The 12,681-nt window shown below is 42.2% G+C and overlaps 1 protein-coding gene across 1 annotated transcript; it reads left to right on the top strand.

The window, feature by feature from the left end:
* Window positions 1–2: 2 nt before the first annotated feature.
* On the top strand, window positions 3–11,222 carry mtmr7a (myotubularin related protein 7a). The gene is made up of 14 exons (XM_073486320.1): window positions 3–219; window positions 512–634; window positions 1,429–1,591; window positions 2,132–2,289; window positions 2,380–2,508; window positions 3,220–3,354; window positions 3,576–3,708; window positions 5,976–6,085; window positions 7,569–7,694; window positions 8,074–8,123; window positions 8,206–8,406; window positions 8,639–8,773; window positions 8,964–9,090; window positions 9,204–11,222. The coding sequence occupies exons 1-14, from the start codon at window positions 196–198 to the stop codon at window positions 9,540–9,542; spliced, it is 1,953 nt and encodes a 650-aa protein (XP_073342421.1). The 5' UTR covers window positions 3–195; the 3' UTR covers window positions 9,543–11,222.
* The last annotated feature ends 1,459 nt before the right edge of the window (window positions 11,223–12,681 follow it).

Raw genomic sequence — 12,681 nt, 5'->3', positions numbered from 1 at the left:
GGACCCGGCGGAGCATCTCCTGTGAAGACACCGACAGCAATGTTATGGTCGGGTTTACCTTCTCGCGACTAACGATAACCATTTAAGCTAACCTATAGCATACTGTGATTTATTGATCACATGTCGGACTGTTGGTAGCTGTATTGTGTCAGGTTCAGTACCCACAGGAAGCTGCGGCTCGTCTCTCAGCTGCTGATGGAGCACATCCGACTACCAAAGGTAACCGCGGCTCTGATTGATTGATTCAGCCACAGTTTCCGCACTGAGCCTCCTGTCTCACCTCAACACGAGCCGCCATGAACTGTACTTTAAATACGAACCATTAAGCAAACATACTGGGTTAATAAAAGGGCGTGTGCCGTGTCGGCCACGTAGGCAGCCGGGGCTGCTCCTGCTGCTATCAGACAGTGTGTGTTTGTGTGTCAGTGCAGCTAACACCTGAGCACAGCTGCTGTGTGAGGAGCTGGACACGAGCTGAGGATGAGGCTGTTTAATGTTCTTCCTCTTCCAGGTGGAGAGCGTCAGGCTGCTCGACAGAGTGTCCCCCAGAAGAAGTAGGGTGGGCACCCTCTACCTGACGGCCACACACACCATCTTCGTGGAGAACGAGGCCGGAGTGCGCAATGAAACATGGGTAATCATCAGAGACATCAGTCAGGACAAAGATCAAAGTACAGGAAATGTTTAGGAAAGAGTCTTCTTTAAAGGATAAGTTCAACCAAACATGAATATTCACTCATTACCTGCTCACCCTCATGCTGATGGAAAGCCAGATTAAGTTTCGTGATCCACAAAACATTTCCAGAAATGCTTCACAAGAAAAACAGAGTTGCAGCAGTCTCCTAAACAACTGAAGTAGTTGGGGACTTGTTTAAAAAGGTGAGAAAACAACTGTTAAAACTCACAAAATTGCTCCATACAGCTCGTCCACTGTAATCCAAGTCTCCGGAAGCCCCGAGATCCTAAATTTATTTGAATAGACACCATTTACACCCTTAATACAGCTGAGTTTTCACTGTAGCTGCCAAGCTAATAAGCATTAGCGCACACCCTGTCTGAACTGGGTGCACAAGCTATACTGAGGGTATAAATGATGTCTTTTCAAGGAGCCCTGGATTATGCTCGATGAGTTTATTTTTCTGTTGTCCCCATCTACTTCAGCTGTTAAGAAGAATGCTGCAACCCTGTTTTGCTGTAAGGCAAGAAATGTTTTGCAGACTGCAAAATGGGGATGAAAAGATAATGCAGAATTTTCATTTTTGGGTCAATTTATCCTTTAAATACAGTGCAAGGTACACTGTAGTACAGATGTAGTAGACAATGCATTCATTAGTCACTGTGTGCATCCAGGCGTCATGCTGTACAAAATATTTGCAATATAAGTCATAAAATAAAATGTCTGTATTTGACTTTAATCTTTCATACCAGGTGCTTCACAGTTTGGTGTGCAGTCTGGAGAAACAAGCCGCCTCAGCCTCAGGATGTCCTCTCATCATTCACTGCAAGAACTTCCAGGTTCTTCATTTTGTCATACCTCGAGAGCGAGAGTGTCATGATGTTCACCTGTCACTGCAGCGTCTGTCCCAGCCAGGTAACCTGTGTTGTCATGGCAACAGAGGATCAATGTGGTGTAGTTTGTGGGTCAAATGTGACCTAAGAGTCAGAGTAACAAACCACTATATCAGAAGTTCTATATTATCGTATCACAATTAATCAATTCATTGTTTAGACTGTAAAATGTCAAAAAATTGTCAAAAATTCCCTCAAAGCACAAAGTAACATCTTCGAATTGCTTTTTTTTGTCCAAAAAACAGTTCCAAACCCAAAGACTCATCATTTCCTATCAAAAATTTTAAAGAAAAGCAGTAAATTCTTACATCGAAGAACATCTTAAATACATCGAAGAAGTTGGAACCAGTAAATTATCTACATTTTTCCTTGAAAAATCATTGAAATAATTAAATAATAAATAATTACCAGAATAGTTAGCAATTAATTTTATCTCAATTGACTATTGGTTTATTTGGCTATTTGTTGCAGCTCTAAAGCTGATATGATGATATATGAGATTTTCGAGATTGGAGGTTTTGTGCATCACCCTTTTATCCATCACCACTACTGTGCCCTGCAGAGACTTACGAGGAGCTGTATTGCTTCTCCTATAAGCCTAACGTTGATGATGAGGAGAGACGACAGGAATGGGACTTCTTGGACCTCAAGGCTGATTACAGCAGAATGGGACTCCCAAACTCCCTGTGGAAACTCTCCACCGTCAACCAACACTACAAGGTCAGTTAGCCAACATCAATGACCAGTTGTACTGTTTTAACCTAATATGGACATGGCAGCAGCCTACTGTTGTAATGTTATTTTCCAAAGGTGAGTGACACCTACCCTGCTGACCTGTTTGTACCCGAGTCCGCCACACCGCCGGTCATAGTGGGGAGCTCCAAGTTCAGAAGCCGAGGCAGATTTCCCACTCTGTCGTACTACTCCAAAGAAAATCATGTAAGTTGACATAAGCATATATTTTCTCTTTGTTTTTAAGTGTTCATATGATAACTCTAAAAGAACCGATCACTGAGACTCTGACGAGAAGAGACATGAAGCTGAAATCAGAATTAAGTGAGTCGGTGTCAGAGATTCACTGAGACTCGATCAACAATGATACTAAATGGAAAGAGAACCTACAGCATGTAAGACTCAGATTATTAGCCATGCAAGCTAAACAGGCACACGAAGGTCCCATGAGGAGATGTCCATTCTCTGCTGAAATCAAAGCATGAATCATTCCCATTTTCTAAATCTGAATGAGAAATAACATTCGTGATCCGTTCTATTAATCCTCGACTGGACAGTTGGGAGTGCTTTATGCGTGCAAGGTCAGCTTCCCAGGGTAGAGGGTCCAGTGTGTGGAGCTCTGATCGTACAAAGGGGCTCCGCTCGGGTTCATGAGTCAGAAGGGAGAGTCACACAACGGTCTCAGGCCTGATCCCTCGTGGCTACTGAATGCACAAATAAGATATTGTGTGGTTGATTAATTGAAATTGAACATGCAAGGAAAGAAAAAGTACTGTGAATTTGTATTCACCATGATTCTCACATATCACATTTTGCTTCGTTCTTAAAGTCATCCAAAGTAATAATTCACCTGAAATCGACTGTTAGGACAAGTAAACATTCCTGTATGAAGCCTGAGTGCCTCTTGCCTCCTCCCAGGCTGCCATCTGCCGCAGCAGCCAGCCCCTGTCAGGTTTCAGCGCCCGCTGCCTGGAGGATGAACAGATGCTGGAGGCCATCTTGAGGTCCAATCCCCGCAGCGACTTCATGTATGTGGTGGACACCAGGCCTAAGGTGAGCCCTGAGGACATACAACTCTTACAGTAATGTTGTATGTTCAGGTGGGCTTTATTTTCCATGGTGGGTTTTGGCAGCTGGATGTGCTCACAACAAAGGCCTTGAAAACATCCTGACCATGTGCTTGTTGAACAATCATCAATATCACGTAACAGCCGTTTATATTTTTTTTGCTCTTTAAGAAGTATGTTCTGATGATTAAGCGCATTTCTTTGTAGCTGAATGCAATCGCAAACCGAGCTGCCGGAAAAGGCTATGAGAATGAAGACAACTACTCCAACATTAAATTCCAGTTCATCGGCATCGAAAACATCCACGTTATGAGAAACAGCCAACAAAAAATGCTGGAAGGTAATTATCACGTCTGCCTCAAATGATTTCTCACGCTGATTTTTATGTTTAATTGCCTCAGAAACAGCAGTGCATTCATCACTATGTCAGAAATGTTTCACCACACCAGTGTTTGTGGAACGAAATATATATTTTCTGGCATCCTCTGTTTAAAGTCTGCCGCTTCTTCACATTACTAAAGCAGAGCGGGACCCTACGCTCCCCCTGTGGCTTTCATATTCGCTCATGCAGACCGGACTGTGCTGCAATCAGGCCTCAAATGAGCCCACAGGAGAATTTCTGGGTATTGTGCAGGGGTGCTCCTAGGAAGACTTTGAATCCATCTGGATTTTATTTCTGAGCTATTTTGGTTTCCCGGAGTGGACAATCCGGGACCTTATCCCCCAAAGAGAGACTGAGGGCGTGAGAATGATGTGATTTCAAGTCTGAAAAGTTATAGCTGTTCTTAGTTGTGATAACTCTTTGCCCCCTGGCAGCACAAGGGAAGTCTTTAAATGCTAGAGACAGCGCCTGACTCTTTCTACCCAATTGCACACTTGAATAAGACTTTGCAGACCCCCTGCCTGGTGGCATTACCTCAAACATTTCTTCTGAGCCGAAGTCTGCTCTACAAAGTGTAACAAAAGGTGAATGAACCCACTCACCTGCTCGCTCTCCTGTCGGTGGCCTCAAAGCGCTCTTACAGGTCAGCAAAAAACACTTCATCGCCTTAATGAGTGAGGAGTGAGGAGTGAGCGGATCTTTTCATACACTTATCTGAATTATGAACATAAGTGTGATAAATAGTCCCAAGCAAATGAAATGTCAGCTGAGGATAAATGGGTTCATGTCACCCTGCCCCTCCAGTGAACTCGCAAATATTTATGTTGAGCCCTGAAGATGGAAAAATAAATTTTAGATACAGTTTTAGAAGATAAACAAACATAATGCAGGAAGCCTTATGATACAGACATGGATCTGTATTTAATTGTCTGCCTTGCTTGTGTTAATGTGTTTGCACATTACTTTGTCTTACATTCAAATTTTAAAACATACAAACACGAGACTAACAGTCTACAGCCATGCTAGCTGCTCTTTAAAGCTATACTTACACCTTGTGGCTCTTAGCTAAATGCTAACTTCAGCATGTTCACAATGTTTAGCAGGTATAATGTTTACCATGTTCACCACCTTAGTTTAGTGTGTTAGCATGCTAACATTAGCTAATTAGCACTAAACACACAGTACAGCTGAGGCTGATGGGAATGTCATTAGCTTTGCAGATATTTGGTCAAAGTGTTGGATAAATTTAAAATCTTGTCCAGATGAGGCTAGATGAAAATCACCAAAGTGATTAAAATTCATCATTAGGGAAATGTGAATGTCTGCCCCAAGTATCATGGTAATCCATTAAAGCAACATTATGTAGAAATTGGCATTTTGTGCAATTTGGTGCCCCCCACAGTTTCTGAGTGCAACACTACTGTTGTAAATTCAAATCCCAGCTCTGTAACAATTTGTCAGGTAGGTGCTAACTACAAACAAAACTCATTACGTCATAACAATGTTACATGTTAAAAACTTGTATGTTGAAGTAAACATGTATGTAACACTGTGATCCTACCCTCTCACTGACGTGACATAGAGCAGAAACAAGTGATAGCTGAGACAGAGACACCATTCACCGCATTACAAGACACTGAACCATCAACATGATTTTGAAGCTGTTATTTTAAGGTCAGAAAGTTGCATAATGTTGCTTTAAGTAGGTGCAGAGTAGGTTCACTCAGAACCCCAAATGAACCTCATGGTTGTGCTCAAGGAAATCTGGTATCAGGTTTTGTGCTAATCCATGTAGAAGATGTTGAGATATTTCACATGTCAAGCCTTTGATCTGATGGTGGCGCTAGAGAAAAAGTCAGAGGATGCATCCTTTGGGGACCATGATGCATGTTCAAAATTTGATGGCAGTTGTGGAGCTATTTCAATCTGGACCAAAGTGTTGGTAAAGCTGACAATGCAGCTCCTCGAGCCTCGCTGCCAGTGTGACTAAGCCCATTAATTTTGTTCCCAATGAACCCTTACATGAGAAGCAGAAGGAAATCTGCTTGGAAACATAAAATACACGAATGTGACCCATATTTTCCCATGTCATGCCCAGATTCCATATAAATTCATGGTCATGGCTGTTTGTAGTGATGCGAAGGTGAATGTGAGATTTAATAAAGCGCAGTGATCAGGTATGCTCCATGCTTCCTGTCAGTGAGACAGCTGTGTTGTGGTTGCAGTGTGCGAGCTGCGCTCCCCCTCCATGTCCGACTTCCTGGAAGGTCTGGAGAGCTCAGGCTGGCTGAAGCACATCAAAGCTGTTTTGGATGCAGGCATCTTCATCGCCAAGGTCAGTCTGGAGGTTAATCCCTGCTGTCTGCCTCACCACTGCACTCAATATTAGCTTAGGTGTATGTGGGTGTTTTTCTCTGTCTGTGTGTGTGTGTGTGTGTGTGTGTGTGTGTGTGTGTGTGTGTGTGTGTGTGTGTGTGTGTGTGTGTGTGTGTGTGTGTGTGTGTGTGTGTTGTGTCCTGTCATGATGCCTGTCTGTACACTGACCACAGTTATGTGGTACCTAGCTGAAAGTAATTAAGTGTGATACATCTGTCCTTCAAATTAGTTCGTTGGCTACCTCCAGGGATTTAATAAGGTAGACATAATAATAGAAACACCTGTCAGTATATACAATACAATTAGTCAGCCCCACATTTTCATCTGCAGTGGTGGTTGTTGAATGGTGTCTTCACCACCAGCAAAGCAAATTGTTTTCTTCGCATCACTACAGTACATAAACACCTGACAATGGAGGTCACCTCCGTGGATCAATGATGCAGTCAGGTTGATAAATGGGAGTAAAGATAGATCCAGTTCAGAAGTAATGTTTGAACTCTCCTCCCGTCAGTAAACATTTCTGGATCAGAGCAGAATCCAATGTGACAATGGATGTTTATTCCTCCAGAAGGTCTGGCTCTGCACCCAACTCTCTCCTCCAGATCTGTCCATCTCTGAGTAGCTGAGCAGCAAATCTGCCACCCCACTTCTGCCCAGCCCTCCCACACGACACTCTGCAAACGTCTTTGTTTTGTATTGTGCATTTAACTGATAAAATACTTTGACCAACATGAGGCAGAAATCATACAGAAACACAATAAAATATAATCACAAATGTGTGACATCTGTCCATCTCCTTGAACATCGGCAGCATAAACTTCAGGTTTCAGGAGACTGAGGTTCTGATGCACTCTCGTCTAAGTAGTTTTTTTATTGTTTAGTCATGCATGTTTTGAGTCCGTGTGCACTGCAGGTCCTTCAGCACGTCTAAAGTGGAGTGCTGTATCTGAGCATTTAGAAGAGCCCTTTAGAGTTTCCTTGTAAACAAACAAATTTCTGTTTACAGAGAAGCCCATTGTGTGTATCCCTGCGGTCTAAATAACATGGCAAATGCATTTCCTTCCTCGAAAACATTTCCAAAGCGGATTTTTTAAAGTGTATTTTTATATCGTTAAATCCTTGTTTTCTTGCTTGTAGTCTTCCTCTTCTGTCCCTTTTTTAAACAGTAATAATAATAATAGAATAATTAATGGGTAACTGGCATCTAATCCACATCTACCAGGAGGTGGAACTTTCCAGTTCTGGGACAGAAGATGCTGATATTTGTACTTTGACTACTGTAGATGTTTCTAAATGTATTGTTTTACCTTGATTGTGCTGTGGCACTACACATACTCTGTGTGTGTGTGTGTGTGTGTGTGTGTGTGTGTGTGTGTGTGTGTGTGTGTGTGTGTGTGTGTGTGTGTGTGTGTGTGTGTGTGTGTGTGTGTGTGTTTGTGTAGGCTATTGCTGAGGAGGGTGTCAGTGTCCTGGTTCACTGTTCAGATGGCTGGGACCGCACTGCCCAGGTGTGCTCGGTGGCCTGTGTGCTGCTGGATCCTTACTACAGGACCTTCCGAGGACTAATGGTACGAACTGAACCTGTGCATGTCACAAACCCCACTGGTACACTCTGCATCATATTCATATATCCAGTTTCATTCTGAAAGATAGTATACCATACTGGACTCATGAGGCTTGTCTCTGTGATCAGAAGGATTTTTGTGGTTTTATTCGGACTCCACTAAGAGCCACCGTGGAAAATAAAATACAGTAGCCTGCTTTTTGGAACTGCCCCTAAAGTCAGAGGAGAGTGACCCCACACAGAGGGTGAAGAGGTTCAGTCATTCTGCAGGGTTTAACTGTGTACTATGTCTGAACCTTTAATCTGCTCACACTGAAATTCAACATGTTCACAATCTCTGGGCCCCAATGTGTTTCAGCATATGTTTTTTTTCCTGCTCTCAGGTTCTCATTGAGAAAGACTGGGTTTCTTTTGGACACAAGTTCTCTCACAGGTTTGGCCATAAAGCATCACTGTTGTAGGATCCATGATTTATTTGTTGTGTTTGGATCTAAAAGTCCTCACCTCCTCTTCAGATGCAACCACCAGGTCGGAGACCCTAAAGAGGTATCTCCCGTCATCGATCAGTTCCTGGAGTGTGTGTGGCAGCTCATGGAGCAGTACCCCTGTGCCTTTGAGTTCAACGAGAGGTTCCTCATCACCATTCACAGCCACATCTACTCCTGTCAGTATGGCAACTTCATTGGCAACAACCAGCGGGAGAGGCTAGAGCTGGGGTAAGATTTACACCTGCAGTTTCTTTTCCTTTTCACAGCACAGAGACACTGCTCTGAGAGAAGATTTACTACAGCCAGCAGTATATCACCAGGCTCATGCAAATGTAGACAACTCTTTGCTAGAAAGAAACCCCCAAAAATACAACTAAGTTTCTGTCTTTCCTCAGAAGCCCATTAATAAAGTTTTCTCTCGCTGTCTTTTTTTCCTGACTGCCACTTGACACCCATACAGTCTGCGTGAGAGGACTCACTCTTTGTGGAGTTATCTGTGGACCAACCAGGCAGACTACATGAACCCTCTGTACCGACCAGACCACAGCCAAACACAGGGCCTCCTCAGGCCCTCTACCGCCCCCTACTGCTTTAAGTAGGCTCTCACAAACTCTAACAACATAAAACTTGTTTTAAATCTAGGCATACGAGTGTTTTTCCTATTACATGTACAGTATGTAAAGTTCTTAACAATTCTGTTTATATAAATGTTAAATGAAACAAAGGAAGGAGTATGAGTTAGTGATATGTTCCTTGCAGATTTTAAAATATCTTGCTCTCTATAGGTTTTGGAGAGGGCTGTATAACCGTTTTGACCGCGGGATGCATCCTCGTCAGTCTGTAGAGGATTATCTGAGCGCCATCCAGGAGGAGACACAGCAGCTGGAGGAGCAGCTGGCTTCACACAAACAGGTAGGACAGAATTTATCCTGCTTGTCGTTTGTCATGAGAAGAAAACTTTTATGGCAGTTATTTTCCTAATTATAGAAGATGAATGTAGTCTTCATGTTTTACGTCATCAATAGAAAATTGCAGAGCTGGAGCAGGAGCAGGGGTGGAGGAGTGAGACCCAGACAACAACCACTTTTGATAAGAGCCCCACAGCGTGGGCTCTCGGTACTGACCTCGGTCTGGCCAACACCCCTCAGGACTACACCGGAGGCTTCATCACCAGCAGCCCCTGTCAGCCCAAAGTGCCAGACAGCAGCCTGATCCTCCAGGACTTGAACCAGACACCTGAGACCAACCTCTCCAACGGCAGCGACCAGGAGTCGGGGATTGCAGATTTGAGCTGCCGCTCACCCCTCAGCGAGGACAGCACCAGGGATCCAGACTCCGATGAGGCTGCCTACTCAGCTGCCTGAGAGAATGTAGCATTTGGTGGGAGGTCCACGGAGCCGCTGAACAACCTTCACATTCACCAAGTAACCCGGCTGTAGGCTCACTCCAGTGAAAAGTCTTATTTGGGTTACACAAGTGACTTGCACTTTTGTTTGCATGTGGTGTGGTGGACTCTCCCTGTTGCCACATACATACTAGTTAGTAGTAGTTTACTGTAGCTGACCATATTTGTATTTATGTTGGTGAAAGAAATTAAGATTCTAAAAGTAACAGCAAAGCTTAATATATTGCTCATCTGTTGTTGACAGCAGAATTAACCAATGAGAGTATACACAGAGTGGAAAACAGTGAAAGGCTTCCAGGGTAACGGAAATGCTTCAATGGTGAAGAGACATTGTAACCAAGATTCTACTGAGGCCTAATATCAGCGTAAAAATTAAGGACAGCTTGCTTTTTACTATAGTCTTCCTCCATATACTTTGTTTATTCATCAGGCATTTGTGAACACCTTTCGAGTTTTCAAAGCAACATGAAGCAATTAAGAGAGCTCCAAAGAAACAAAACCATCATTTTAGGTGCACTGAATAATAGTATAATTGAATAAAGAGCTAAATTACACCAGAATTAAACCGATCAAACAACAAATAGACAAACTGCAGAGACAAAAACAGAAACAAAAGACTCAAGTGAAAGCTCATCAACAAGGATTTGACAAACGTGTACAGGTGTTGACTGTCGACGCTTCTAATTGGAGAATGATTCATCTTTTTAGCAGTGTTTGCATCTCTAGAAGTCTTTTTCCATGAAGTGTCTTTGTAATATTCTGTTGACACCTGATTTAAATGCTGTCGCACCTTATGGTCGCCGCTACTTGCAGGCTGTCTAGATTCAAGATTTAAGTCTGATCTGTAGGAGCGGCAATAATCTCGTTCCACCCATGTAGCGATGTTTTGAAGTGTTATGAATGAACATCACTCACTCAGCACACCACAGTGACCTCAGCTGGGTTTTAGAGCTGTTACAATACAATAACAAGTGGTAAGTTGTGGTTGATTGGCACCTTGTGGCCACATCTGAGTATTTCAACTAGATACATGTTGTGTAAATATCACAATATCATGTGATATTTAAGTATGAAAAATAAATCTTTACAAGTAGACTTATTACATTTCTGTACACAATATTTGTTGTGAACAAACCAAAACTTTTACCAAAGGGAATCATCTGTCTGCTGGTGTTAATGGTGCACAGAGTAAATTATGACTACTGAATCAGCAGACTGGAGCATGTGAACAAAAAGGTACAGCTGCTTTGGGCAGCAGATTGAACGACTGACTTTGTGAGTATTTGTGCCATCTCGACTGAAAAATAAGCATTAAAACTGCTGACTTTAATAGTTTAGGACACAGTAGGTGCACTCCAGCACTGCAAATGAACAATGTAGAGATTATCGAGCAAAGCATGTTAAGATATTTTTGTACTTTGACCTATTTTTTTGACTACTGTAATCTCGCTTTAATGCATGTTGTTTTTATTTGTATCTGCAGGTCGAAAATGTCCAGTGTGACCTTGTATAACAGAAAGAGCTTTATATCGCTGGGTTTATTTGTTCAGGTGGAATAAGAGCCAAATTTCTCAAACTGATTTGACTTGTGTAACATGTGTCTGTTTTCTTTTGAAATAAATATTATTGTCAATCATAATTCTTGGTGGTGTGCATGCCTGGCCTATTTAACAGTTCCGCTTCACATTTTTTCACATGCATTTGTCCAAGGTCTGACATTTGTGGAGAATGTGCAGAACACACTGGAGAGTTTTTACTTGTCAGTAGAAAGTAGTTCCAGCAAAAAAATGTTGACAGTGTGAGCTGTGGATTCTACAAAGTAACTGGGACACTGATTGTAGAAATGGGTCACTGTTGAATTTTTGAGATGTCATTTTTCACCGCTCTTCGTAATGAGGTGTCGGTAGACATTTCACTGTCTTAATCCCTGGACGAATAAAACCCAAATTATCTGCATGGTGCCGCGAAGGTGAGAAATTATGTTTTAGTAATTTGAGTGAACCAACCTTGAAAAAAAACTCAGTTTACAATAGGCATCTTCAGGCATCTTGTATATTCAGTTCAACTGAATTAAATTCTTCTTAACAGCTGATGATATGCAAAGGCTGAGTCTTGAGAATGACAAACACATTTATTTACTTGAAACAGCAGGGCTGAAACCTTGCTGTGTTCATTCCTGTTTCCCTTTTCAGCATATAGAAGCCTTAATGCAAGAGACATGCAACTTTATCAAATGAATTATGACTGAACAACTGTATTTGCATCATCAGCTTGATGCACAAACAATAATATATTTCATGATGACTGTTTAGTAGGCATGCAGCAGATTTTATGATGTTATTAAGTTCAAATCAAATCAAATTTTATTTATATAGCCCAAAATCACAATCACATTGCCTCAGTGGGCTTTACAGTCTGTACAGTGAACGACATCCTCTGTCCTTAGACCCTCGATTCGAGTGAGGAAAAACTTGCCATCTTGATGGGGAAAAAAGACCCTTTTAACAGGGAAAAAAAAAGACGATGGAAGAAACCTCAGGAAGAGCCACAGAGGAGGGATCCCTCTTCTAGTATGGACAGTCATGCAATAGATGTCGCATGTACAGAAAGAACAGCAATCACAGTTTACAGGTTGCATTGACAGAAAATCTGATACAAATTATATATGTCAAGTCAGTGAATGGTTCAGTCAATGGTAGCAGATACTGTCTTTCAATTTAGGGCTCAGCATCATTCCCTGTCATTTATGAACATCTGTCCAGCCATACTGGCCATGAGCCAGACCCTGAAGCCCTGTCCGCACCAGTAGTGCTGCTCCATGGCTCATCCAGCTTGCTTTCATTTATTATCTGCAAGCAAAGAGAATTTTACTCTGAGGATCAACAATGTGTATTTTTGTCCATTTGTTTGCCATTATAGTTTTAGTATTAAACCAGTTTGCCTACATAATGAATAAAACTGCAAGATTATGATACACATATGTACGGAAGCCCTAAAGGGCCATGCATTCATACATTTTATTTCCTCCGTTTTCCTGTGATAACGAGTTAATTTCATTTGTTTTCTCGAGATCTCGAGTTATTATCTCGAAATAACAA

This window comes from Pagrus major, chromosome 18, assembly GCF_040436345.1.
Source record: "Pagrus major chromosome 18, Pma_NU_1.0".
Classification (NCBI taxonomy): Eukaryota; Metazoa; Chordata; class Actinopteri; order Spariformes; family Sparidae; genus Pagrus; species Pagrus major.
Note: the sequence above shows the minus strand (reverse complement) of the source record. Positions and strands in the feature narration are given on the sequence as shown.